Source organism: Pezoporus flaviventris, unplaced genomic scaffold (genome assembly GCF_033815535.1).
Source record: "Pezoporus flaviventris isolate CSIRO_AGI_PZ_B2104156 unplaced genomic scaffold, CSIRO_AGI_Pfla_v1 ptg000013l, whole genome shotgun sequence".
NCBI classification, from domain to species: Eukaryota; Metazoa; Chordata; class Aves; order Psittaciformes; family Psittacidae; genus Pezoporus; species Pezoporus flaviventris.
In genome coordinates, this window is record NW_026892561.1 from 37,128,258 (window position 1) to 37,154,492 (window position 26,235).

General features: G+C 38.4%; 1 protein-coding gene across 2 annotated transcripts; it reads right to left on the bottom strand.

The window, feature by feature from the left end:
* Positions 1 to 788: 788 nt before the first annotated feature.
* On the bottom strand, positions 789 to 20,264 carry AGTR1 (angiotensin II receptor type 1). 2 transcript variants are annotated; one of them, XM_061452838.1, is made up of 2 exons: positions 18,653 to 20,264; positions 789 to 2,606 (listed from the first exon to the last, which is right to left on the bottom strand). In XM_061452838.1, exon 2 carries the CDS (start codon positions 2,551 to 2,553, stop codon positions 1,474 to 1,476), a length of 1,080 nt encoding a protein of 359 aa, XP_061308822.1. In that variant the 5' UTR covers positions 2,554 to 2,606; positions 18,653 to 20,264; the 3' UTR covers positions 789 to 1,473. The 2 variants fall into 2 exon arrangements, with proteins under 2 accessions (XP_061308822.1, XP_061308823.1); XM_061452839.1 differs by having other exon boundaries at positions 18,627 to 20,264.
* Between the last annotated feature and the right edge of the window lie 5,971 nt (positions 20,265 to 26,235).

Here is a 26,235-nt window from a genome sequence, read left to right on the forward strand (position 1 = left end):
AGTTATATTCATGATATATAAAGCTTTAGAATTTTTCTTCAGTTTTGTTATGTCAGAAAGTATTTATGAACTCGTTTATCTTTGAAGATAATAAAAGAGTGTGAATTAAGAATCTGGAGTTCATTATCTGAGATAAAAAGGACATGAGAGATATTATTAATTCAAACTTCCTACAGTGTTTATTGCCTTTCCTCCCTCATTTGTACGGGAAGTTTGATCCAGACCTTTGTTCCGATTTATGCTAGTATAAGTATGAATTTGTTCCTATACATAAGAAAAAATTCTACAGGGAGAATTATTCTAGGCTTAGTTATATAAATGAAGAGAAATTCTTTAGAAATCAAGAGTAAAGTTTGGTCTCAAGTGTTTTGTGATGTAACTAAAAGCATTATTAGTTAAACTGTAATATAAGCATTGTCACACTTTTGCTTATCAGAATGTGAATTTATTTAATGTCCAGGAATGTGAAAAACTGAATAGATGGTAATTTCTCTTGCTGAGTGCACTGGTTATTACACAAACACAGTTTTGTTTTCTGATCACCTCTGTCCCAGAAATCCTTTTCAAATACAGAATTTTACTTTTAGTCTAAGACTATGGAGTCAACCACCTCCATAAGTGATGTTCTTCAAAGTCACGAAGTTCTTCAATATCACGAAGAAAGACTGAGTGAACCCTGTTTTTTTTTTTGTGTGTGTGCATATATATACTTTTATACTGCTATAAAAATACCCACTGGGATATAGATGTACATTTATGAAGCAATGGTTGAGAACCAAATAGGAATATAGGATTAAAAATATATTTCATCTATATTTAATAAATAAATCTGCATTTTATTGCATATATTATGAAAAAATTTGCCATTTTAAAATTTAAAATAGTAGCATAAATCAGAATGAGACTAATTTCAAGGGCCTTAAGTTTCCTTTTGAGTTTAAAATTTGGCCTCTCTATATAGCATATATTTGAAAATACATTATAAATATGACAATATGACGTCATAAAAAAAACAAAAACAAAACCAAAAAACAACAAAACAAGCAGTGTAGCTCCATCAGCTCCTTGAACAAAATTCAGAATAGCTCATCTCTGCGCAAAACAGGTCCTTCATAATTCATGTAACTTATACAAGCTTTTTCTTTAAAAAAGACCTCTGAACTTAAGTTAGGAGTTTTCTCTACCCTTTGTCTGTAGTTCTGAGTAAATGGCAGGATGCTGGCAGAAACTGTGATGTGCCTTTCCACCATTAATGTTGCTTTCAGTAAAGAAAAACAAAATGAGAATCCAGCAGTCCTCTTCACAATGTAAAATAAAAGGCCACTGCTAAATCTTTACAGTATGATTTCCCTGAGGTGATCTGATGTTTCCATAATGAGCAGTAAGCTGTGATGTTCAGGACTGCAGATGAATTTTGTCATTCTTGCTGCTTCATTCACCAGGTTGTTCAAAACCAGCATATTGCAGGACACATCATTCAGTGTCAAAAGACCCAGCAGTCTTTTTAGTGTGCAAGCGTATATTTTCTGGTGGCCTATATGAGAGGGAGCTCATTTTTGTTGTTAGGCTTGGATGTGCGCTGACATTTGGTGGAATGTATTTTATTAGCTGAAGGAAGTATTTTTTAAAGTTTTTTCCAAAAAAAACATAAAAAAATGGATTCAAACAGTTGTTAAAATAAGCGATGCAAATGGTGAAGGGCATAGCCGTATCCACAACATCAGTGATTTTGCAGTCTGTTATTACATGTAATTGAATTAATACATCCAGAAAAGTGAACACTTGATGAGGAATCCAGGAAAAGAAGAAGAAAAATACTATTGCCACAATCATCTTAAAAATATCATCATTTCTAGTCTTATTTTTTTGAATTTGATATGCTTTCTTCAGGGTCTTCCAAATTAAGGTGTAGCTTGTTAATATGATCAGAAAAGGAATCAAAAAGCCCAGCAGATTTTTGGATAAGCCTAACCCAACCCGGAGCGTTGTGTTATTGTTGTCATACCGAAAACCGCAGACTGTCATATTCAAGTTCTCAGCAAAGAATATATTACGGTGAATGATGACGGGCAAACTGGCCACACCAGCGAGAAGCCAGATGGCAATGCAAGTCATTCTGGCAACAAACATAGTACGTCGAATTCGGGACTTCACTGGATGTACTATGGCCAGGTACCGGTCAATACTAAGGCATGTGAGGAGGAACACACTGGCGTACAGGTTGAAACTTATCCCAGCTGATGCTAACTTGCATAAACAGTTGCCAAAAGGCCACTGGTACTCCATGGCCGTGTAAGCTGCCCAGAGTGGCAGAGTTATGAGAAAACACAAGTCAGCCAGTGCCAGGTTTAGAAGAAAGATGCTGGCTACTGTTTTTAATTTCATGTAGCAGTAAATGACAATAACGACCAGGCTATTCCCAAATATGCCTATGATAAAGATGATGCTGTAAACAGTTGGAACCATAATGTAGATATAACTGTGCCTTCCTGAAACGGGACAGTCAACATGGATTCTTTTAATGGTTTCTTCAGTGGAATAATTTGGAATCATCTTGATCTTTTGAGCTGTAACCTAGCTTCAAGGAGAAAATACGAAGTTCACTCCTAGGAGGGAAAAAGAAGAAGAAAATATTGTTCATGACAGGGATTTTATTTTTAAAAAGTTTAAATAAAATGTCAAGCTCTTTTCATTGTGTATAACACAATGCGTCAATGTTTTTGAATTTAAAAATAAGCCATCTTCAAGTGTCTTCTCAAACAATCTCAATCACTGGCATTCCTGCCCATGGCAGGGGCGTTGGAACTATATGATCTTAAGGTCCTTTCCAACCCTAACCATTCTATGATTCTATGATAATTGTTATTTTAATATACACTTTGCAGAATAAAACAGCATTGAGAATGTTAGGAATTGACTGAACACTGTCTAATTCTTTTCAACATGTATGAAAACTAACGCTTCTTTCAATTACAAGATTCCAATTTAAAATAAGACTGGTTACTGAACATACGTCATGAAAATATAATATAGACTCAAAATAAATTCAAGATTAGCAGGTTATTTTCTTTCCATAAATATGTGATATATGTAATGAACAAAGTTATTCAGATTTCTCAGAAAATACACTTAAGCACTCTGAATACTAGTTCATCCTGTAAATGCAAAGTCTAATGCATTACAAAAATAAGTGAATACAGATGAGGTATTTATTTTGATCTCTGATGTGAATCACTAGAATTTTTTTCTATACATTAAGCTTAATCCTTTGAGACAATTTCTACATCACAGAGAGACTAAGACACACAATCTAGTGTTACGTTGTACCACAAATACCTCAGAAGTTGCCTAGCTCCCCATCTGGCTTGGAACTATAGTATTTAATTACTAATGAGAAAAAAAAAAAGATGTGAAAATCAAGACGCATGCAAATTTGTTGCACATTAGTAACTGCAGAAAAGTTTAAGAAGGGTGCAAGGGGGAATGAAAATTTATTTTGCCTTTTCAGTTACGGAGAAGTTCTGTTACCAGGAGCTGAAGTTGTAGTCTTGGTGTATGAAAAATATTTCTAGACTGTATTAAGTGCATGACAATGGTATGAAATCTCCTTTATGGGGCACCTGTTTGGTTTGCCGGGGCTTGTGTGTTCTGCAAGAATGATTTCCTTATTAATGATTTTAGGAAGCAAGTAATATGCTCTTAAGTAATGTTTACACGAAATCTTTTCAGGATGTACAAATAGTCTTCCCTCAAAAACAGTCATAATTTTAAAAACTAAAATAAAAAACTGATAGCAGAGTAGTGTTTATTGCTGGCTGCAGGAGCCTGACAGCTGTCAGCCAAACCCAACTTGCCCTGTCTCAAACACAGATAAAGTGAAATATGTTGGTGTTGAAAAAAACCAAAAACCAAACCAAAACAACTCCCCAAAAAAACCACAAACACCCAAAGCCCCACCAAACAAAAGCACAAACATAAAAAAAAAAAAAAACAAAGCAAAGTCCTTTTATGTAGATAAATATACATGCCCCAAGGCTCTGGGCAGTGCAAACACATTCAGGAAGAAAAGATGCCTGTAATTACAGAAATATGGCCTATGTTGTGACTTAGGTAGTTGCTCATTATCTGCATTGTGCAGCACTGACTTTTCTGTTAACTGCAGAATGCTGCTGTTAAGTGTTTGACATGCTCTTGTTGGGAGACAAACCTTACTGCAGATGTACCATCTCCTTAATAGGCAAGCAAGGCACAGGCAGAGCCCACACAGGAAGTATGAAGTTGAGGCAGGAACTGAACCCAGAACATGGATTGCAGGCAGCATCTTGTGAGCAAGGTCACCCTTTGGCTTTCTATTAGCTTTTAGAGACTTGATATTTCTCTGTCTTAGCTCACATTCTATTATGTGTTTGCATTAATAAGCTGATTAATTTCCATAGAGCTGTGGGTAATTTCAAGATTTAGGTTCTTAATAATTCTATCAAGTTTGGAATATCTAGTTAAATGCAGTGAATAAAGCCTCTGTCAAGATGTGCAATATGACACCTCCCAGTAGCTCAAATTCATTCTGTGAATTAGTCCTGCTGCCTCAGCTGGTACAGATGCCTCAGTGACTAGCTATTTTTGACATGTTTTAGAAAGTTTAAAAGTCGAGCAAATACAGCTGGCACAAAGAAATGTACACCATTCTGATCACACATGTCATTGTAATGCAAAGCTTCCTAGCTTTCAGACTGTGCCAAATCTAGAATACATGTTGTTTGGCTCTTTGGAAGGTCATGTTATCCACAGGACAGGGAGAACCACAATAAAAAGATTTCAAGATTTCTTATCTCATCCTTTGGTTGTGAAAGTGCCCAAGGAGATTTGACAATAACTGATGTGTTCTGCAACATCAAGGTCTGGCAATATTTGCCCTGTCCCAGCTACATGTTAGTGCTGTTTGATCTACTCATTATCGTAGCCTTTGCTCACTTACATAGATACTGAGATTACAGCTGAGAATTCAGCCCTAAGAAACTAGCGAAGCCTCTACCAAGAAAATTACCCACTGCAAGTTACACCTGCAGTAAAGTGGATCAGGGTCCAGTTGAGGCTGATCAAGCCCTTTCTCTGTGATCAGATTAACCCAATGGTGGTGCCATTTGGCAAATGCTTCATTCTCTGTGTGAACTAACTGGCAGATTCTGTGGCTACAAGGCAAATGTAGCTGATGATGATTACTCCCCCTTTGATGGGATTTTTTTTGCAAAGCAGTAGATGCCAAGGCACCTTTCTCATGGTCAGTTCATCCACACCTTCAGTGTGCTGTGTTCCATTGTTTAAATTGCAATTTCCCTTTTCTATCCACGTGGTGGCCTGTATTTTTTCATGCCAGTAGTAGCTTTAGTGGATATAATTAATAGCAGATGCCTCCAAGAAACTCTTATAATGATTATATTTTCAGAAATGTGTTGAAATAAAAAATAATTGAGTTGAGAAACTTGTGTCTGGTGCTCTAAGGTACTGAATTCTCTGAGCTTACTTTGGAGTGCTTGGGAAGTAAAAAAGGCAGACCAATTCCCATAAATAACCAGGAATTTGGTCAAGAAATAATATGTTTGATTTATCTCTGTAAGGCTCTGTAGCCCTTTTGGAATTAAAGGTCTTGGTGTAACACTGAAGTCAGTGAGTTGCGCAAAGGATGTGCTTGGTATGTTACCAGTTTTAAATTACTAAGGAATTATAAATAAAGAAATCCATCACTGCTTTTGGTAAATAAAAAGGAAGTGGGAATACATAGTGTGATTGCTTTTGGATAAATAGATATGAGTTGCCATATGTGTATCTGAAAACAGTTTGAATGTTGCTGTGAGAATGAACCTTATAAGAGCTTTACATATGAAATGCAGTGAGGAAAGCGCTGTTAATACCAAGCTGAATTTTTAAGTTTCCTGAAAATTTTAAAGTTTCAGAGCTTGCCTCAGGTAGGTCTGCTGCCTTGAGGGCATCTCTGACTTCAGAGCTTTAAGAAAAGCTTCAACACATGAGAAAAATGTAATTTGTTTTAGAAGGCATGGGCCCATAGCAGTGCCAAGTGACGAGACAGTGCACCTGTGGTGATGTAAACTCCTTACAGGCAATGATTTCTTTTCTGTACCACTGTCATTTTTGCTGTTATTCTCACAGCTCACCTGCTTGTCCCAAGATCCAGCAGATTGTTTAAAACATTACAGGAATAGATGGCTGGTGCATCTTTATGCTGCCAGAATTCACCAGAGCAGGTGAAACCACAGGCCAGTTAAATGCAAGTACTGAAAATATGCACATTGATAATTCCATTTGAATCATCTCAAATGACCTGAGTTAAAATATGATAATTGGATCATTTTAAGGCTGATACAAAAGGAGCTTTTTCTTAGAGGGTTGATGTGACTGTGAATGGTGTGGCAACATCAATCTCAAAGCAAATTATCTGGTGAGCAGCAAACCCCTGTTGTACGTTACTGTCCTGGCTGACCTTTTATCTTTTTTAATTACAATGATTATAATAAGTCACTGGTAATGAAATGCTTCAGACTGCTCTACCAACCACTATTTACCATGCCATTCGTTGCTTCTGTTGGGTGAACGTGCATCCTAATTAACCTCCTTATGGAAACAAGGAATGCTGAGCCCACTCAAGGTAAACAGCACTTTGCCAACTGAAAGATTAAGAGAGCACTGACTGTGGCTTTCTGTACTAACTTCATCAGCTATAAATAGGTAAGCAGCTGTCACAAGTCAGATTTAAAAAAAAAAAAAAAAGTGGTTTTGCTGTTTGCTTTGACAAAGACTAAACAAACTTAGGGTGACCAACCTGCCACAGCTGAGCCACCTCACCAGTAGGTAATGAGAGGGTTTTTTTCTTCTGATGGTGGATTATTTGCTTTTCTTACAAATGAGAAGGTATTGCAGTGTTTAAGAGGGTGATGCCTTCTATTTTTATATGAAATTACTGCACAGGGAGAACAGAGGCTGAAAAATGTTTGGAACAATATGTTCAATACAGTAGCTGTGTTTACTGGTTGCATAAGCTTTTTTCATTTATCTTTAGTCCTCCCCTTTGCTAATTTCTACTTCTTTTTTCCTAATTGCTGAGAAACTAATGACATTTTCTACCTGCTTTATTTCAGAGCCTTCCCCCCCCCCCCCCTCTATCCAGCAGAACAACCCACTTTATCCCTGTTGCCTTAATTAATATAATTTCTTATACTTCATATGTTTACTTCAGCATCTTCTCTGCTTTCCTGGAGTTCCTGAGTAGTACCACCACTGTGAAGCCATAAGTTTACGTTTCCCCTAGCCCTTATTTCTGCTGCTCCTTCTAACCATCTTTACTCCCCATTCATGGCTTTCCTACGTGTTTTTAGTCAAGTTGATAGGTGAAATGCAGAGGGTGTGACAATGCAAACACTGGGGCAAATAAAGGCATGTTAATTCAAACTGTCATGGCCTTGCAGTGTGCACAGGCCTCCTGTCATCTCTGCCGTATCTTCCACAGAAGTCAGTGTCTGACTTCATGGTAAATGACAATAAATCAAAATATCACTGAAATAGAACTGCAATAAGCAGTATGGGACCAAAACACTGTTCATGAACACATGAACATCAGTTCATAAGCACACAGAACAGAAAGCTTCAGAAGATCTGTATTAGTAACTGTCAGGCTGGCTGTTGCTTTTGCAATTTTTGCATCAGGAGGTGGTCTGACACAAGAACAAACAGAATTTTCAGGACCTTGTACTGGCCTGGGCATTTTTAATAGCTGTTCTGGTCAGTCTTCCATGAAGCAACTGCCAGTCTGTTGAAACTGCTGTTAATTTTGTTGTGTTTGCTTTTTTTATTTGTTTATTTACAAGTATTTATCTTTTAAATTCTCTAACCTATATGGGCATTCTTCGTGTCTTCCCCTTTCAGGAGTTGAAGCTGGTCTGCTTCATTTGTGCAAGCTCTACATGGCTGGAAAATAACTGTCTGTGATCTTTTTAGGATCCGGTTTTTCTATAATATCAAAACTCCAAATTGCTTATTACTTATTTAGTGCTAGCGGAGGACCAGTTATTGATACCTTGTAAATGTGAACTGTTTATGTACTCTGACCTTCTCTGTAAGAACTCCTCTGTATTTATTTCCTCCAGCACACTTCAAAAGAGTCTGTCCTTCTGTATCATGGCTTCATATCTTATTCTGAAAAGAATGAATGTGTCTCTTCTGTTTGTTTTCATAGACTATTCTGATTAATTTTCCTTTCACTTCCCCAGTCTCTTTCAACTGTGCTCGGTTTCTGTCATAAAATTTAGGTGAGAAAAGGACAGATGAAGGGACCTTTTCCTCTGGGAAAAATCAATGCTTGGGGAATGACTGAACGGTGGAAGTGGGGAGATGTGTAATTTCGAATAATGGGGGGATGTGTAAAAGGAAAGTAACACGGTTAAAAATAGTGACATTTAAATTGAAGTTTAACTTGTATAATATATATTTCAACCACTAGAGGTCTGTATTTCCCATTTTAAAGTAAGAGAATTGCTTTATTTTACATTTCATCACTTTTCAAAATATCCTCTTCCTTCACGATTATTTATGATGCAAACAAAAGGAAAAATACCTAACACTCAGCTTCTGCATTTATGTGAAGTATAACGTACCACAGTGAAATATTTTCAGTTTATTTTAGTATCTACTAGCTTACATTTAATTTTCTTTAATATTTTCCTGGTTTTGATAACCTTCAGTCCAATTCTTGCACCTCTAAGTCATGGAACCAAGATCCTTTTATTTTATTTTTTCAAAGACATATGCACCTTAAATTCTCTAATATTTCTGAACCAAATTAAAAAGAATATTTTTAAAGAGAGACTAAAAGTACAGTTTAACAATGCAGATGAAGAAATAGTGACATATACTCATTAGACTAAAGGATTATTTTAAAACTAACTAGTTACTGGCATGTTGTTAATCATACAACTCTTTTTCCACATATTGGCAAGGGCGGTATTCTTGAAAGTAATTCTAAGTTAACTTGACTCAAATATGTATTCTTCTTTTTGGAGGAAGGTATTTTTATTCTTGAAAATGCCAATTCAGAATTACGTTTAATCCTTCACTTTTTAAAGTGATTTTTTTGAAATTGAAAAGTAACATGAGTCTACACATTTTTTTGTTATCTAAATGATGATTTTTAGACCTCAAGCACCACATATTTCATGAATTGTAACACATTTTACAATCTGAAAATGAAATCATATTTAATGCTTTTTAGCCCCTCTCTTCCCACCTCATTTACACCTGGGATTGTCATTACCCCTTTGGACAGTGTCAGTGCACAGTGATGTGTTAGCCTGTTTCAAATTATTTAGATGAATAGTTCTGCAATGCTAGTAAGGGCAAACAGTTTTCAATCAGGTAGAGAAGGCTGTTAGTTTTATGGTGGCATCTATTTTATTGAAACAAGTATATGAACAAAGTAGAACCAAAAAAAAAAATATTATTATTGTCCTGAGTCAGATAAGCAGAAATAATTTGTATCTTGTCCTATATTTGTACCAAATTGTTTATAGAGTGTCAGTGCAGTACCTCTATGCACTTAAGGTCTGTTTGGGTACCAGCATCTGACATATCTTGAAGCTGCTAAAAAGGGAGCATTTAGAGAGAACAGAAGTGATATTTTGAGATAAAAAACTAGCAAGCAGCTGGCTAGATTTAAAACACAGACTAAAGGAAACTAATTTTCATTTGCACACTGAAGGATTTTGTATTAGAAATGAAAGTGGCAAAAATCGGCATGTGAAAGGCCACCTCTAAAACACTGATTTATGTGGCTGTGCAGTGATGAATAAAATCTTCCCAGTACATTAAATGCTTAAATAATACTACAATGTAATATGTGACTAATTTTCTGCATCCTCGTTTTAACAACCCACAGTACAATCATGTTAGAATTTTAGCAGTTGCAGCAACAATGAAAGTTTGGACTATTTTTTGCATAGTCTCATCGTACTTAGAGAGTCCAGAAACACTGGAAATATTTCTTCATGCTACTAAGTTCTTTGGCCAAAGTTAACTCTACCAATTCCCTCCTTATGTATGGGTATTCTTCCAGAAGTTAGGAAATACTGATGTACATATTTGTATAAAATGTTACTTGCAGATGTTAGTGCCAAGGCAGGATTACTCAACTTCACTAGAGTTTCTCAACCTCACTAGAACTTAAGTGGTTTAGGGAACACTAGAATAGTGTTTACTATTAGATTAGAATAGATTGAGGCTTTTTTTAGTGCAAAAATTTGTTGATTGATTGATCCACAGAGCACTCATTCGCCAAAAGTCTTTCAGTTAAGTTTCAGTATTTTAGTTGATGGGTTTAATTTTTCAGATTTTCCAGGTTTAGGTTTAAAAGTAAATACTGTTTTCTGGAAGCTTTTCCTTTGTACACTCATAATTTTGTTCTCTGCTGTCAAGGGGAGGAAAAACATTCTTCGGTTCAATAAAAGTTAAACTGGACTCCAAAACACTGAAGGATTAACCATTCTCAACATGCAATGTATTTACCTAATCTCTTGGGGAAGATCATGGAGGTGATGGTCTTAGACATCACTGGTTCTGGCTTGACAGTGCACCTGATACTCCAGATAGCTTAGATTTTTCCACAGAATTTTCTGATCTCTTTCCTGCGTGCTTACCCACCAGACAGATCTCTATTTTCTTTCTTTGACCAGTGCTGCATAATGTGTTGCTGCCTCTCTGGGGTTTAATATGTCTTAGGTATTATGTCTCTTTAAGATAGATGAACATAATTTTATATTCACAGTAACTTAAAACTGAAAAGTTAATTAAACAAAGTAAAATATATTTCTAGCTTAATAATTTAGTACTTCTGAAACTAAACATCAAAAGGCTAAGCTTCGGAAAAGATAATGTCTGAAAAGCGAATCTCCTTGTGCTAGTCACCTCTGTTGCTCTGTCTTGACAGGAATGAAGATCATCTTTTTCTTTTCTAGGTTATCAAACCTGTAGCTGAATTAGTATTTAAATATGAAAAATTGTTATAGCAGGTGGCAGTCACTCTTCTTGTTTATATCACAAGGTAAAGAACTGCCTCTTTTTCCAAAAAGAGACTGAAGAGCCTTAGACTCTTGAAATGAGACTTTGAAATGAGGACATTAACTATCACCATCAGTCAAGCACAGAGTTTTGTTCCTCTGTTCTAACCAGGCAGCTTACCAAAAAGGATGACAGGCACCCTCTTAGGAGCTAAAAATTATCAATAACCAGCAGGCTAACCTAAAGTCCGCTTACCAGCGACATGTCATTTCCTCATATTGCTAACAATGCCATCTACTGCACATTAGAGCCTAGAATCACAAATTCCAGGAAAAGGTTCATAGATGCCAGGAAACAAAAAATAAAACTGTTTCAGATCAAGGCAGGGCTAGAATTTCTATTTTCAGCATTGACATGAGAAGATTTCTGAAGGGCAACACAACATAAAGCGCTGTTTCATTATGAATATAGAGCTAACCGCACATTCATAATTTCAGATTTGATGCCTGGTTATGTAGTACCTTTAGGGCATTTGGAACTACCGGGAAGAGTCAACAGTTAACAAGAATTAAGCTATCAAGTCCCAGAACGAATAAAAGTGAGATTAGTTTGAGCTGTGAAAGGTTACATGCTGCACAGTTACTTTCTCTGAGTGACAGTAAACAAATGGATTAACACATTTCCTTTATTGCAGCTGGAATTGCCTATATAAAATATAGTGTGCCCCGTGTGATCATTTTTAATAAAAGACAAATAAAACTCAGATTTGCTAAGCGCCAGTGAAATCATCTGATGGATTTTAAGTTTCTATTCTGATAGCTTTGTTCCATGGAATAAAAAGTTTTAAAGTATTCTTTTTTTAATTACACAGCAGTGCACATCCTACACAAACGCAGCTTCTGGATACCTAACCACACACCTAAAATTTCTATTGGCACCATTATTCCCATATGGAATGAACCATAAGCTTCTACTGTGAACTCCTCCAAGCTGAGCAGTAAGAGAATTTACACTAATTCTGGGCTTCATCCAGATCAATATTTCAGCCTTATATTTTAAAGGCTGTGGAGAGGCAAGAGAAAAAAAACCAAACTTGCTGAAATAAAAAGCACTCCCTAAAAACACACCTCATCATGTCCTCTTCTAACAGAACAGAGATCAGATACAATGTGATCATAGAAAAAAATAAAAAAATCACAATTTGACTTACTGGACATTCCATATACCTATTAATCTGTCTTTAAGGTTACACAGTCGTCTTCACTGAAGCGTGTGGGTGCCTCCCTAAGTACATGAAAATAGCAGTAACAACTGTTCTTCCTTCCCAGCTTGTAGGAGAAATACTGTGTTATATTACTGTGATTTCAAGCATGCAGAGCTTAATAAGGGGTTGCAAGACATTTTACATGCTGTTTTAAGTATCACTGGTCTCTGGTCATCCTTATTTCTTCCTGGAGGTAATGTTTTTCTGCATCCAACACTGAAAGAGTTCTTAGTTTCATTGCCTATATCTTCTCAGTTTTAGCCAATAGTCAACTGGCTCAGCAGAAGCTGACTATTATCTGGAGTGGCCTTTGGGGGGCAATAAAGGCTACTTCCACAAACTGCTATGAATGCAAGACAGAACCTTTCTCTTCTACTATTGTTCAAGAGAAAGACAATGTTCTGAGCAGCACAGAGAGACATCTAGGCAATTAACTTGGTGCTTTGCTGCTGTTTAACAGTATTTGAATTTATAAATACAATAATTTCAGCTCTAGATGCAACTTGTAGGTCCCAAATGTCCCAATAATTGCTGAGGCCAGAACTGGCTCTAACAGGAATAAACAGTATTTGCGTGCAAAGATCTTTATAGAATTGAGTATCTTTAGGCTTTTTATGCTCATTTTGAAATTCAAAACTATTGAAAAGGTGTCAATATGATTATCAAACTGAGATAATCTCCAGTGCTCAAGGAAAGGGAAGTTTTCTGATTTCTCTTCTTATTGACATGATCTCATTCTGAGATTAAACCAGCTGACTTGTCTATACTTCAGCCACTTGCTCTTTCTCGTTTCACTCAGGCATCAAGAAACTTGCCTTATAGCTATGTTAGTCTTCTGATGAAACACTGTTTCCACTGCAAGCCTTTTAGCTTTACAACTTCTTGAAAACAGAATGTGTGTAGTCTACAAAGATCCCCCAGCAGAAATGATTAATTTCTATTATCTAAAATACTGGAAAAGGATGATGCTTTGGAGTGCTACTGCAAAAAGCACAGACGTTTGTAAGAGGGAAGCTGCTTTTGCTAACTTAAAACGCCCATAGTTACCACATGGTTTTTACCATGTAGATTTTACAAAGCTCCTGAAACTTGGCCAAACTTTGAAAAACCTAGCCACACTGGAAGGGACGATGTAATCCTACTGAGGAGGAGGTCTTTTTACAAGGGCAGGTAGCGACAGAACAAGGGGTAATGGCTTTCAACTGAAGAAGGAGAGATTAGGTTAGATATTAGGAAGTTCTTCACTGTGAGAGCATTAAAGCACTGGAACAGGTTGCACAGAGAAGTTGTAGATGCCCTACCCCTGGAAGTGTCAAGGCCAGGTTGGACGAGGCTTTGGGCAACTTCATCTAGTGGAAGGTGTCCCTACCTCTGGCAGAGGGGCTGGAACTAGAAGATCTTTAAAGTCCCTTCCAACCCAAACCATTCTATGAAATCTTTGCTTCTTTAGAGGTTATGAATTGCATTCTGAGATTTACCATTTGATGATCATAGTTATGGTGTAAGTAATGTTTTAGGACCTTGAGAGTAACAGCTACTCATGTAGATTATGGCTTCTAGAACTGAGCCCCAAAATATTAGTGTCTCATAGGGATTTCTTGCTCACAACTACTACTCTGTCTTGGACATGAGAGGACATGTGTATGTATTTTCCTCACAGTTTTTGCAGCACATAAAACTCTAACATGCTGTTGTATTTTAATTTGAAGCCTAAAATATTAGAAATGTGCATCACTTAACATGGTGGCTGGCCAAAGCAGTTTCTGCGACAGATTCTTCTACAGGGACGTGGTGTACAGGCACACAGGTTCACTTCTCCTCTAGACTCACTCCCCTACCTCCCATGATGAAGATTCTCCACACTCTCAGCTTTATTAATTGAAATGAGCTAATGACAAAGGTAAATGTTTTTTACAGGCAGCTGTACTGCAAAGTGTTAAATACTGTGTCATGAAACCTGGACTACTTCTGCTTTTTGGTCCAGGCAAAAAAACCTGTGGTGAACAACAAAATGTCTCACAAATTCTGTGAAAAGTGTTAAAATAACAAAACTGTCATATTTTATTAAAGGATGGAAAATAAGTATTATAATGGAGAGGCAAGAGAAAAAAAAAGGGGTGGGTGGGAGGTGACACACCAAAAAACAGTATGGCCAGATAAGGGCTGGTTATAAAAGAATGGTATTAAAATCTATGCTGTGAAAGGTCTGATCCTGGAGTCAGTAAGTATATGTGTACCAAGCTCTGTTTAAGCTTATGCACTCTTGGTTATACTAGTGGCTGTTGATAATTTAGCAGAAAATGGGATTTCATGCATCTAAATTAGAAATGATAATATTCTAAAATGGTTAATGCATGAGTGATATGCACAGCAATATGCAATCACTGTCAAAATCTTCTGTCACTGGCAGAGATCACAATAGAAAATCGAATGGGAATGCCAAAGCTACAATTGTTTCCTCATAAACCAAATCACCTACTTCTGAGATAAAAGAACTTTTCTGAATCTAGGTGCAAATTCTTTGGCCTTATTCTGGTTTAGAGCTAGCTTTAGGTTTACAGCTAGCTTTAAGTTTACAGCTAGCTTTACTATGAAAGTCAGTGGTGTTACTATCATAAAGCTACTGAAAGTGATGTTTTAATTGAAGTTCCTGCTGATTCCTCCAGGAAAGGTATTTGTAGAAAGAAGGGTAGGGGACATTGCTAGTAACTTAGATGTGTAAACAAAGATGGGAGGTGATAAGGCTTCCTTATGGAAGTTAATCCAAGTTACCAAATTAATCCAACTAAAGGCTTCCTTGCTTTGTCCTGCTAGTTTATTCAGAGGTGATGATGTCATTTGCCTACTCTCCCACAGTTGTGTTACTCTCCTGCTAAACCAGAAGATGCAGAGGCAAAAATTAACATCTGTATGCAGCTTAAGCCCCTGAACAACTTTCTTTAGTCAAATGTGAGCTAATAACCTGATGAGCAATGAATTCTGCAAGATATTAGTTCTACCTTTCTGGTACAAGGAAATGCCTTTCTCTATTTTCTTGTAAAACAGTAAGAAAGGTCCTAGAAGAGAGCTTACATACATGGATTTGTTGTGCACAAGTAATGCAGCAAATCAGTAACATTTTGACATGCGTGGAAACATTCTGATGGGTGTGATATTTTCCTGCCATTAAGCAAAATCACCAGGGTGGAGTCATGACATTCCTCAGAGCTTTACAGGTTTAATACGCAGTCCCTTTTGCAGAATGTGCTTTTTACTTTTACTCTCCCTCTCTCCTCCCCACAAAAAAAAAGAAGTGTAAATTAATGAATTACAACCTTTAGAAATGCATTGTGCAAAGCAGTACAGTTACCTTCATATGCAATAATGGCTAATCCATCAGAAAGTTGGAGAGAAAAGAAACACTTAAAATTCTCTACTTCTGCTGCAGAAATGGAGAGATGTCTGTTAAACAGAGGTGTTCCACTTTCTAATCTAATGGAAATTGGATGAGTTAGCTGAGAGTAGTTCATGTTGCACATTATTACCTAAAAAGACTTTCCCTCTCTAAAAACCTCTAACAAATCACATCTCTGTTTCCTACCTATCACCATTGTTGTTGAAGGGACTGATAAAAGCTTTTGCCTAAAAGCAATAAAAACGTTAACTGAAAAACAAACACACATGCAGATGCAGCATGTCTGTGTAGACACAGCCATACCTGTATCACTACAGTATCTGTTATGCCAACCCAAACTATTCTATGATTCTATGTTAACTAAACCAACTAATGTGGAAGTTTTATCACTACATTTCCAACACAACCAGTAGTGATTTTCACATAACTTCCTTCTAGACAAAGCATTACAGCTCTGGGGAAAACAAACCTCACGTTGAACATTTTTATTTTTCTTTTCCCTTCAATCTGAAAAAAATAATGTTTGTCTTACTGGAGAAGCAAAAGCGAGTATATTGTGGGTTTCTGTGCAAGGAAATGGGTGCTAGATTTAACACCATTCAGAGGAAGCTTTGTCTTCCATGTCATACTTCAGCAATACATAATAGGATTTGGTTCGCTGTGTCTGATTGAGAAACTTGATTACTTTTCTTTTATACAATTAATTTAGATATCCTTACAGTGGGAAAATATCACACAATGGCAATATGCACCAGAAAAGACTTTTCTTCCTTAATGAGAATGTTGGGAACAGCCTGGAGGGAAAAGTTAAAAGACTGAAAGCAAAGGATCAGCATGGAGGCTTCTTAATGAATACCTCATTAGGGTCAGAGAAAGGGAACCAAAGGCAGAAAGGAAAGAAAACAGTATGAGTAACTGGTAAAGTACAAGAGTTTATTCAGACAAAAAAAAATCTTTTAAAATGGTAATGCAGCTAAGCCCAAGAGAAGTTAGTATCACTGTAACTGTTAGTAAGTATAAAGTGGAAAACATAGAGGTCTGATTGTGCTTTCACTTGCACAGAACTGCTGTTAAGGGCAGATCATTATGAGGACTAGAAGAAAATTTGAGTAGCCAGATATAAAGACAAACAATGTATCTGTGATTTTTGTACAGCTGGACTACTGAGGTGCTGAGGGGTTTATCAAAGACAATGAAAGGTCAAATACAGACACCTTAATCCATGCAAGTGAGAAAGCTATTATCACCCATGAAAAAAACAAAATACTGTGAGGCTTAGTGCTTTGTCTGGAAGGCAGCACACTTAATAGAATGATACCAAAATAGATGTTCTGCCAAATTTGTACAGCTTGTTTTCTGGGTTGTTTGTTTTTTTTTTTTGTTTTTGTTTTTGTTTTGTTGTTTTTCTTTTTTCCCCAAGGTAAAATTTATTGTTCTATTTTGAAAATAAAACTTATTAGTGAACTCCCTTCACTGTCCTGGCTCTGAGATGTTCCTTGGGGGTACTGAGGACCAGCAAAGAGGTAGCAAAACAAAGTAGGCTGTTACAGCCAGAGTGCCAGCTAAGCTATGATGCAGTGAGCCAGTGCATCCTCAACGAAGTGCAGTCTTTGTTCTCAAGCAAACATAACTGCACAGATGCCCAGAAAGGTAGCGAGAATTACTGACTGAGCTGAGCAAATGCTTGGATGTGTGGCTGTCCTCTACTGACATGATTTTTTTTCTCTTTATTTGATGGTATTTTTAAGAACATGGAACAGCATCATAAAATGTATCTGAAGGCAAACTTTTTTATAGAATCAGAGTGGCTTGGGTTGGAAGGGAACTTGAAAACCTAGTTCCACCCCCACCCCCACTCCCACCCCCATTGGCAGGGACACCACTTTTGAAGAGTTTTCCTTTGAAGTGCTTTTTGGGAAGCTCATGGTTAAAGAAATATACTTTACAAGAAATAAATCCTGATTTGAGAAAAAGAAACACTATAATTGCCTTATGATAAGCTGCTAATAACAAAGCCAAGAGGAAAACAATATAGACAGAAATCTAACAGCAGAGCTGGAGTCCAACTCTGAAAACATAGGTTGATTCCTGACCCATGCTTTCCCCTTCTGATTGTTGTCCATTAAGTAAAGAATCTGAGAAGGGAGGAAATTCTGAGCAGCTTGAGTAGCAGCAGACTAACTCGAGCTCAGTGTACCTTGGGGGAGGAGGGAGGAAAATGGTGAAAACTTTTAGGCTTGGGTAACAAGGATGAGGGGAGAAAGGTGAGAAGGTGAAAACTAATAGAAACTTGTGAAGAAAAAGATGAAAAGGCAACGTACAGCCTATAAACTTGGATTGGGAGAGGCATGCATGGTTCCTCAGTAAACAAGTTCAGGCTGTGTCTTTGTACATTATGTGCTGCCTGCTTCAAGCAAAGGGTCTGGCCAGGCTGTGCTGATGCTAAAGCAGGGTTAAATGGAGGCTAACTGCCAGCAGAACATTTTTTAGGGAAGTCAACTTGTGCATTTTTCTCCCTTGCGTAAGCCCCCCAACATAAAAGTACAGCTGTTCAGTGGTTTTCTGGAATGTTTTACTATTTCCATGGGTCCCTCTGAGCTAGAAATGCTGAGACACAGTACTCTCATTCAGTGTATCCCTCTCAATTTTCAGAAAAGTGAGGGGGCTCAGGAATGCTGTTTTGTTTTCTGTTTCTGGTCTTATATTTCACCTACTGATTATTAGATTCTACTAGCCAAATCTATCAGTAACTGACAAACTTGTATGACCTAGAAGTAAAGGAATAGGTGAATTAGCTGAAATGAGGTGTTTGGTGAAATTATTCTTTTTTTCTGGCCTTCACTCTAATTATAGCTTTCATTTCAAAAAGTGAAATACTTTCTGAATATTGACCTTGCCCAAATTCAGTACCTGTTTCTTTAGAGGTTGGCAGTTACCTTTTGCTGTAGCCTGCTTTTTGTCTTGTTTTCAGTCATGCCACTCACTGATCCATTGACAATCTGATCTCACTTTCCTGCTGTGAGGTAGTCTTCAGTTATTTCCCATTTTTTGTGCCTATAAGAGAAATGCCACTCAACTACAATAAAAGGAGATAAACACCACAAATAGTAACCAAGCATTCTAGCTAGCATTGTTATACAGCAGATACCTGGACAGTTTTGCTATCAAACAGAAACCAAATGGAATGAAAATTGTGAGACACCTGACAGACCAAAATCTGTAGTTCTTTCAGATGATGGTGTAATACAGAATACTAACAGCATGCCATTTGCAGCATGGTATTTTCCTACCCATAGCTGAAATTCACTTGAAAATTCCAAGTAATTTTAGTATAATCCATCATTTATCTGAAGATAAGGACATAAATGATTGTGCCAGGCATTCTATTTCATACATGCTTTGTCTCAAAACAATCACAGCTCTTAGGACTTGCAGTCAAGATAGCATCTTTTCATTTGCTTGTTACAGCTGAAGTAACAAGTATCATTAATCCCCTTGTGTGTCAGATTTGTTAACTCCCTAAAATGTTCAGAAATTACACAGATTCTTCTAGGGTACATCTGTCAAATCATAATTTTGGGTTTTTTTGCAAAGGATAAGTTTTAGAAGATGGTACAGAACATGGTATGCGTGCTCTGAGTACAATGACTGTCTTGGTGAAAGTGATCTTAAGAGACAAATTTGTTGATGGAAAGGGAACAAAAAAAATAATATTGTGGTTGACAAAAGCTTACTGGCTTGCTTTTCACTGCAGGGTTTTTAGGACCAGAAGGAGACAGAAAATAACATTGTGGCTAGTAATTTCTGTGCAGTAACAGCCGTATATAAGAAAACAGCTCTGCTGGAGCCTTTTGATCTTCAGGCTGTAGCATTTGGGCCTCATGCATGAGGTTTGTACACCTTTAAGCTCTAGAGTAAATTTTATTGCCATCTACTCGAACTCTCCAATATAGCTGAACTTGTCTTGGGTATACATGCCAAAATTTTAACTTTGCATAAAATTCTGATTCGAGATAAGTAGCTGAGGTTCAATTCTCAGCAATAACAACCTGTTTATTCCTGTTAGCATGGTGGAAGAGAATCCTACAATAGTGAAGAAAACATAGCAAGTCTTCCCTCCACTTTCCCCTCTCTTAAGTGAACCACATTTACCATTTTGCTTTCAGAGTTCCATGAGATATCTAAAAATTTCTCTTTGTAATGCTCTGCAATTTTATCTTCCTTAGGTTCTCAAACCTGATCCTAACAATGCAGAGGCTGAGTTCTTAAAAATACCATAGTCACCCTTAGGACAAACTGCCCAAAAATCTGAAATGCTATCCAACGATACTGCTAAATTGTTAATTAATATTTGAGAGCAACACGTGGTAGAACATAACATCTGTGTCACTGCATTTCCAATAGAATTATTGTACAGCTGAGAGCATAAGGCACAAACATCAGCAGTAATCTAGATGAGGATTGAAAACTGAAACAAGATTACCCAAAGGGTAGAGATTTAGGTGCATATGCAATAGAGCCTACAATACACGCAGACAGCCATGGGCCTGTTATGGCCAGGCTGTATCTTGACCCAGTCCTCCCAGTAAGCTGTAACTCTTACCATGCTTGCAATTCTGAAAGGATTCCAAGATTATACTTCTCTTTCTGTAGAAAGATGATGCTTGCTGGGTTGCCAGTAATCCCCCCCATTCCCCTGATTTAGCCATCTGGCTACTTTCTTCGGCATACCTAATATACTGCCAAAGCAGATCTAGTCATATGCCGATGAATCCTGATAACCTGTTTCCCAATTCAGCTCTAGGTATAACATATCCAAATTAAATTTTAGTCTATTTCTCCTCTTATTGAGGTGTCTCCTAGAAGATAACCATTAAATTCAGGTAAAAAAAGCACAACGTTAACCATCCAGTGTAAGCTGGACTTAGTATTTGATTAAAAGGGTGCATAAATATGCATGTTCTTTATTCAAGTAAAGATAGAACGTGACCTTTTATGAACCCACCAAGGCAGAAAAGAAGACTTGAAGTGAAGGAACTTAGATACGTGCCAAGCACCCAGAAACAACTGTATCCTTCTCACAGGGGGATTAGATGCCCTAAAATGTGGGCAGTAATAGCCACATGAGAGATTAGCGATACTCCTGGTGACACTAGGAGGCTCACTCAAAAAGGTCCAAAGAAAACGAGAGGTAGTCAGCAAATGAAAGTAATTTGTGACTGCTTGAAATGTTTTCAACTAATACTATACTTTTGCAAAAACGAGAGTTTAACTAGGACAGTGTAATCAGAGGTTGTAGCTTATGTAACCTTAAATTACCATATTAATTATTGGAGCTGCAGTAAGAAACGACAGGCAGTGCCAGAAAAATGACTACCTAAATGTATCACTTTAACAAACATAACAGATAGAACTGCCACAGTGCAGGAAAACGCAGTGACTGCCCTTTATCAGAAATAAGATTTTTTTTAACAGGAATTAACTCTGACATATTATGTCCATGTCTGCAAACACAGTCCACACGTTTCTACAGAATTATTCTAGAAAGTAAATAAATCACCATGTTTACATTCTGCATCTGCCTCTGTTTTTATACTGCTACAAAGAGCAAAAAGAGATGAAATACATTTTCAGATATTTAATACAATTAGAGATAATATTGTTCATTCATCGGGTAACACAAATATAAATCATCCATCTTCTTGTTCTAAGTAGATTGTAAAAAGTAGGTTGTGAGGTTGGGATGATTTAAACTGAAAGGCAGCACCCTCCTCACTTCTGCAGTGCTGCGGATACAAGCATTTCAGACTGGTATTTACTGCCTTTTAAACCAGCGACTTCCAGGTGAAGTTTGCACATGCTGTCCAACCCAAGCAAGGTATCGTTTCCAAGCAGGCAGGCAGGACACCTCACACCACACCATCGGAAGCGGGCACACCTCTGTTCTCCTCCGGTGTGAGAATTAACCCTTGTTTCTATCTACTACCTTGACAAAAGTAAGGTGAGAATGAAATCGACTATTTGCAAATTTAATGATAAATGTGACTCTTAATTGTACAGGGCTGCTTTTCTTTCTCAGTTTAGGAACATAAACTAGGAAGCACTCCATAGCTGTAACTGATTTTTCTCTGCTATGTAGTTCAAGTTGTGGAGAGGAAAAGTGTAGAGAAACACCACAATCATTCTGGAAAGGCATACAATTAAAATTCTTAATATATGAACGATAGCTTATTTGAGGGCACTTCACCATAGTTTTGAAAGATGCTGTAGTTTCAAAGATTATGGTGGTAACAAGCAAAATGGACTGCACAGTCAGGAGTGTGAAACATTTATCTGACACTGAAACAGAGATAAAAGAGCCTTTCTGTATCACCATGGTAATTACCTGCTCTACACCATATTCCATCTCCCTATTCAGGCAAAAATCTACTTATGTTAGTGGCGTGGGTTCACGCAGGTCAAGCCCTCCCAACTCCCCCACTGAACAAAACTCCCTCTTTGCCCTTGTCTTTTTTTGGGGGTTTGTAATTTTACTGAACCCGTTTACTAGTCCACGCCATGCTATGCACACAACACAACTGAAACAAGCACAGCTACTAATGGAGGGGACGGAAATTTACAGTGAAGTGTAGCACACCCTGGACAAAATCCTGCTGTCTCTTGCTGCCATACATCTCATTAATTCTGGTGGGTTTGCAGAAATATATAAATGGGTGTCATGAATCCTGCAAATTTCCTGCCTGTATGTACTGTGATCCCATTGAGTTATGTAGTTACCAATATGCCACTGGACTTTCTCAGAAGAATATAGGGCTTGTGCACCTGTTAATAACTGGTAACATTTTAAGTGTTTTACTGTATGGAGAGTGGGAGGACAGTAAATATGTTACAGGAGCTCACCTGAACATGTTGAAGAATTCTAGTCCAGTTTCATTTTTAAGAATCCATGCTAAGTTTAAAATCTGGGAAAAAAAGAGGGGCGTTTAACTTTTACCAACTAAAATCTAATCTTTGGTTGCAGATCACTTTCTTTTTTTTTTTTTTTTAATAGAAAATGGGTAAGTCTGGTTATGGAAAGCATATGCTACCCAATTTTGATGAAACCAATACCAGTTGCTAACCGGTGGAAGTTGTATTGCCTGTTAGACTGAAAAACAGATGTGTTTGTGTGAGTCTCAAAAATCATCAACATCGCCTTTAGTGATTTTTGATTAATTTATATCATGAGTCTAGCACAGTAATAGAATTTTCAAGTGCTCATTTGATCATGACCAGAGGTTAGCGGCTGCTTCTTGCAGGCTGGTGGGAAGAGCTTTCATGGCGAGAAGGTGTTATTGCCCCGGGTGCTGTACCTTCTGTCAGAGGGGGCATTTGATTTATCTTCAAAAAGGCATCTCCTGTTCTGCAGGACATGAGAGCTCACATACGCGGCATGGCTGTGAGTCTGCAGAATATTTAGCTGTGTCCTAAATAACTATGTGGTGTGGGCTTCCCGAGCGGGCCTCGGAAGGCAAGCCTTCGAGGGGCACAGGGCTTAGGTGTCCGCGTTTTGCCCGGAACCGAGATTTCCTCTGACAACTTCATCTTAACAGTCTAAATTCAGCAGGAGACGCTATCGGAAGCCACCAACACCTTCCTGTCCCGGGGCGCGGCAGCGTGTTCCCGGCGAGACGTGGGGTTTTTAATCGGCGCGACGGCAGGCTGCCGGCCGGGCTCCTAGAAGCCGCCCCGCGCCCGCGGAAGCCGGAGGGACGCGCCTTACCTGGCTGCGCGGAGGGCCTGCCCTGGGGCGAGGAGGAGTGGGAGCGACCACGGTTTTGCTGGGGCGGAGTGGGGCGCGATTCAGCCCCGACAGCGTTCTCCCTGTACCATGTTCGGCTCGGCTCGGCGCTGGACCCTGCGTGGTCTCTGTTCCCTCTGCGCGGCCCCTACATTTATAGCGAGGGGCGTTGCAGCACAGCCCAGCTCACCCTCTGTCTCTCCCCACCCCTCTCCCGGGACAGACCCCTCTTGACCCGTCTCCCTCTAAGTCCCCTACTTTCCCTACCCCCCCCACCCCCGTCTCCGCCCGCTGGCACGCCCGCATCCGCAGCCCCCCCGCCCTCTGCGGGTGCGGAGGCGGCCGATCCGCACGGGTCCGCCGGCAGCGAGGGACGGTCCAGGGTGGGGGGGACAGGCAGGACGGTGTCTCCCGGCGCACGGCATCGCAGGGCAGAGCCAACGCCCGGGCACCCGCGGGTGCTTTGGGGAAGGAGGACATCCAGCGCAGCGCAGGCTGGGTGGGAAGTGCGAGGGATGGGGCATAGAACGCCCGTTGCTTCTTTTGCCTTCAACTTTCTGAAGTAGGGGTCTCAAGCAGTGTACAGACATTTCTTGTTTCTGTAGGAATCCCACAGGCCGCCTGTAAGCCCAACTGAAATGATCAGATCATCTCTAGTGAAATTGTAATATAGCTAGAACTGCCATCATGAATCTATCAAACTTTATAGCAGAAGGAAACAGGTATGTTAAGCCCCTTTGGAACACATGTCCTAGGAGGTCTGCTCTTCACATCGCTGCTGACTGACATAAAGATTTTGTGTATGAGGTATTTTTTGTTGTTGTTTCTCTCTTCCCTTGCTTTACTAGATGGGGCAAGGAGCAGCTTTTCAAGAAGGATTTCTGAGATTATCATTCCCACAAAGAACAGGATTGTCAGAGGTTTTGTTTTATTTTAGGGTCCTCTAATCATAGTTGTGGAAAAAGCTGATGTTACCAATGGGAACTGTACAAATGCAGGTGGCTTTCTAATCTTGTTATACACCTAGTGAGTTTTTGAAGGCCCTCTGAAGAAAGACATTGTGACCTAGGATGGTAGTATCTTTCAAGGCTTGGCAGTGTAAATTCATTGTGGATAAGAGTAATTTGGATGTAGCTAGTGATAGTGATAGGAGAAGGTAAATCGAGGAAACATTTGTATTCTGCAGTAATAACTTTAGCTGAAATAGTAATTTCTTCTCAGCATCTGCACACGTATAATCAGTGAGATCTTGTCTGGGTGTAATTTGTTTTTGCAAGTCTGTTAGCCAAATCAGAGGTTCAGATAGAAATGAAGAACTGAGGCCCATTTACTTGAACTTAATTGTTCCAGGCTGTGTCTGATGGACCAAGAGTGCGTTGCCTAGCTGGAGGCACTAATTCACCTGTGACATAATCTTTTGTCCTGATCTTACGTACGTTGTGTCAAGAAAAATCAGCTGCATTTTCATCAGAACATCAGTCAGGACTGAAGCAGACTATATTGGCAGCATACTACCCTCCTGCCACTTAAGCAGTTTGTAATTGGCTTTCTCTCTGAAGAGCTCGTGCTGAGATATCTTCTAATGATGAGCTATGTGCATATTCGCAGATTTATCATGACAGAGACTGGGAGCCACTTGCCAGTAAGTACTGTTCAGGATTCTATGGTTCCTGAAGTGTGCACACTACAGCAGTGTACTCTTTTATTCCTATATGTGTTGTTGGTTGGATTACATCGCGCTTTTGACATATGGGACACATTTACTGTATCCAAATAACTTTTTACATGTATGACTGATTACAAAACTCTAGTGAGTTTCAGTGTATTTGGCAGGTTTTGAACAATTCTGCATCAGTCTTTTCTATGGAAAAAACAGCTGGATGTTGCGAATGAGGAGGAGATCTCCATAAATAAGGTGGTGCTTGTGCCCTATAGTGGTCTTTCAGTTCTCTTAGAGATGAGCTGAAGGAACTGCAGCCAAATCTCAATGCCAGCATCAAACATTAGCTACTTAGAGTCACAAAATGCCTCTGGATGTGTGAATCACTGCGTGGGATCAGTTGTTCCCTTCACTACCTATCATTATCCCTTCTCTTCAGGAAAGGTATAGGAAAAGTAGTTAATAACTGTATTTTTAACCAGAATTTAAAAAAAAAAAAATCAACAAAAAAACCAACAGCACAAAGCAAACAAACAAGCAAACAAAAAACAAAACCAAACCCAACCCCCAACCCCCAATTTGCTTTTAAAACTGGATTTTTTTTTTTTTTTTAATGCATGTATAATTGAATTTGGGTCTGTATCTCTCTGTTGAGTTCAGTCCGTCTCTGGTGGGTGTACACAAAAGAGAAGATGTAATTTCATGTAAAATCTCACTACCAGCAGTTTTGTGTCTGGAATCCCAGTGAAAGAACTGTAAGATGATAAGCATTAAAACATGCACCAGCTATAGAAATATAAGTTACAGGAACATCCAGTGAATAATAGACTTGATGACTAGAATTGTGTTTTCATTGAACTGCTGTAAATAAAGGGGCTTCTTCTCAGCAGACTGATTGTGATGTCTATAACACAGAACGGGCTTTAGGGAGCAGGTTTCATTTTCCTGCATGTGTTAGAAGAAACAGTTGTCATTAAGAAGCAGACTGGTCTGGACAATTTGATTGCTATCAAATTAAATAGATAGCTCTTCCAATAGCAATGTTTATTTAAATCAGTAATACTATACTGGGAATAAAT

Bases quoted from the DNA above. Each gene is read 5' to 3' on its own strand.
- AGTR1 (XM_061452838.1), bottom strand. From the start codon at position 2,553: ATGATTCCAAATTATTCCACTGAAGAAACCATTAAAAGAATCCATGTT.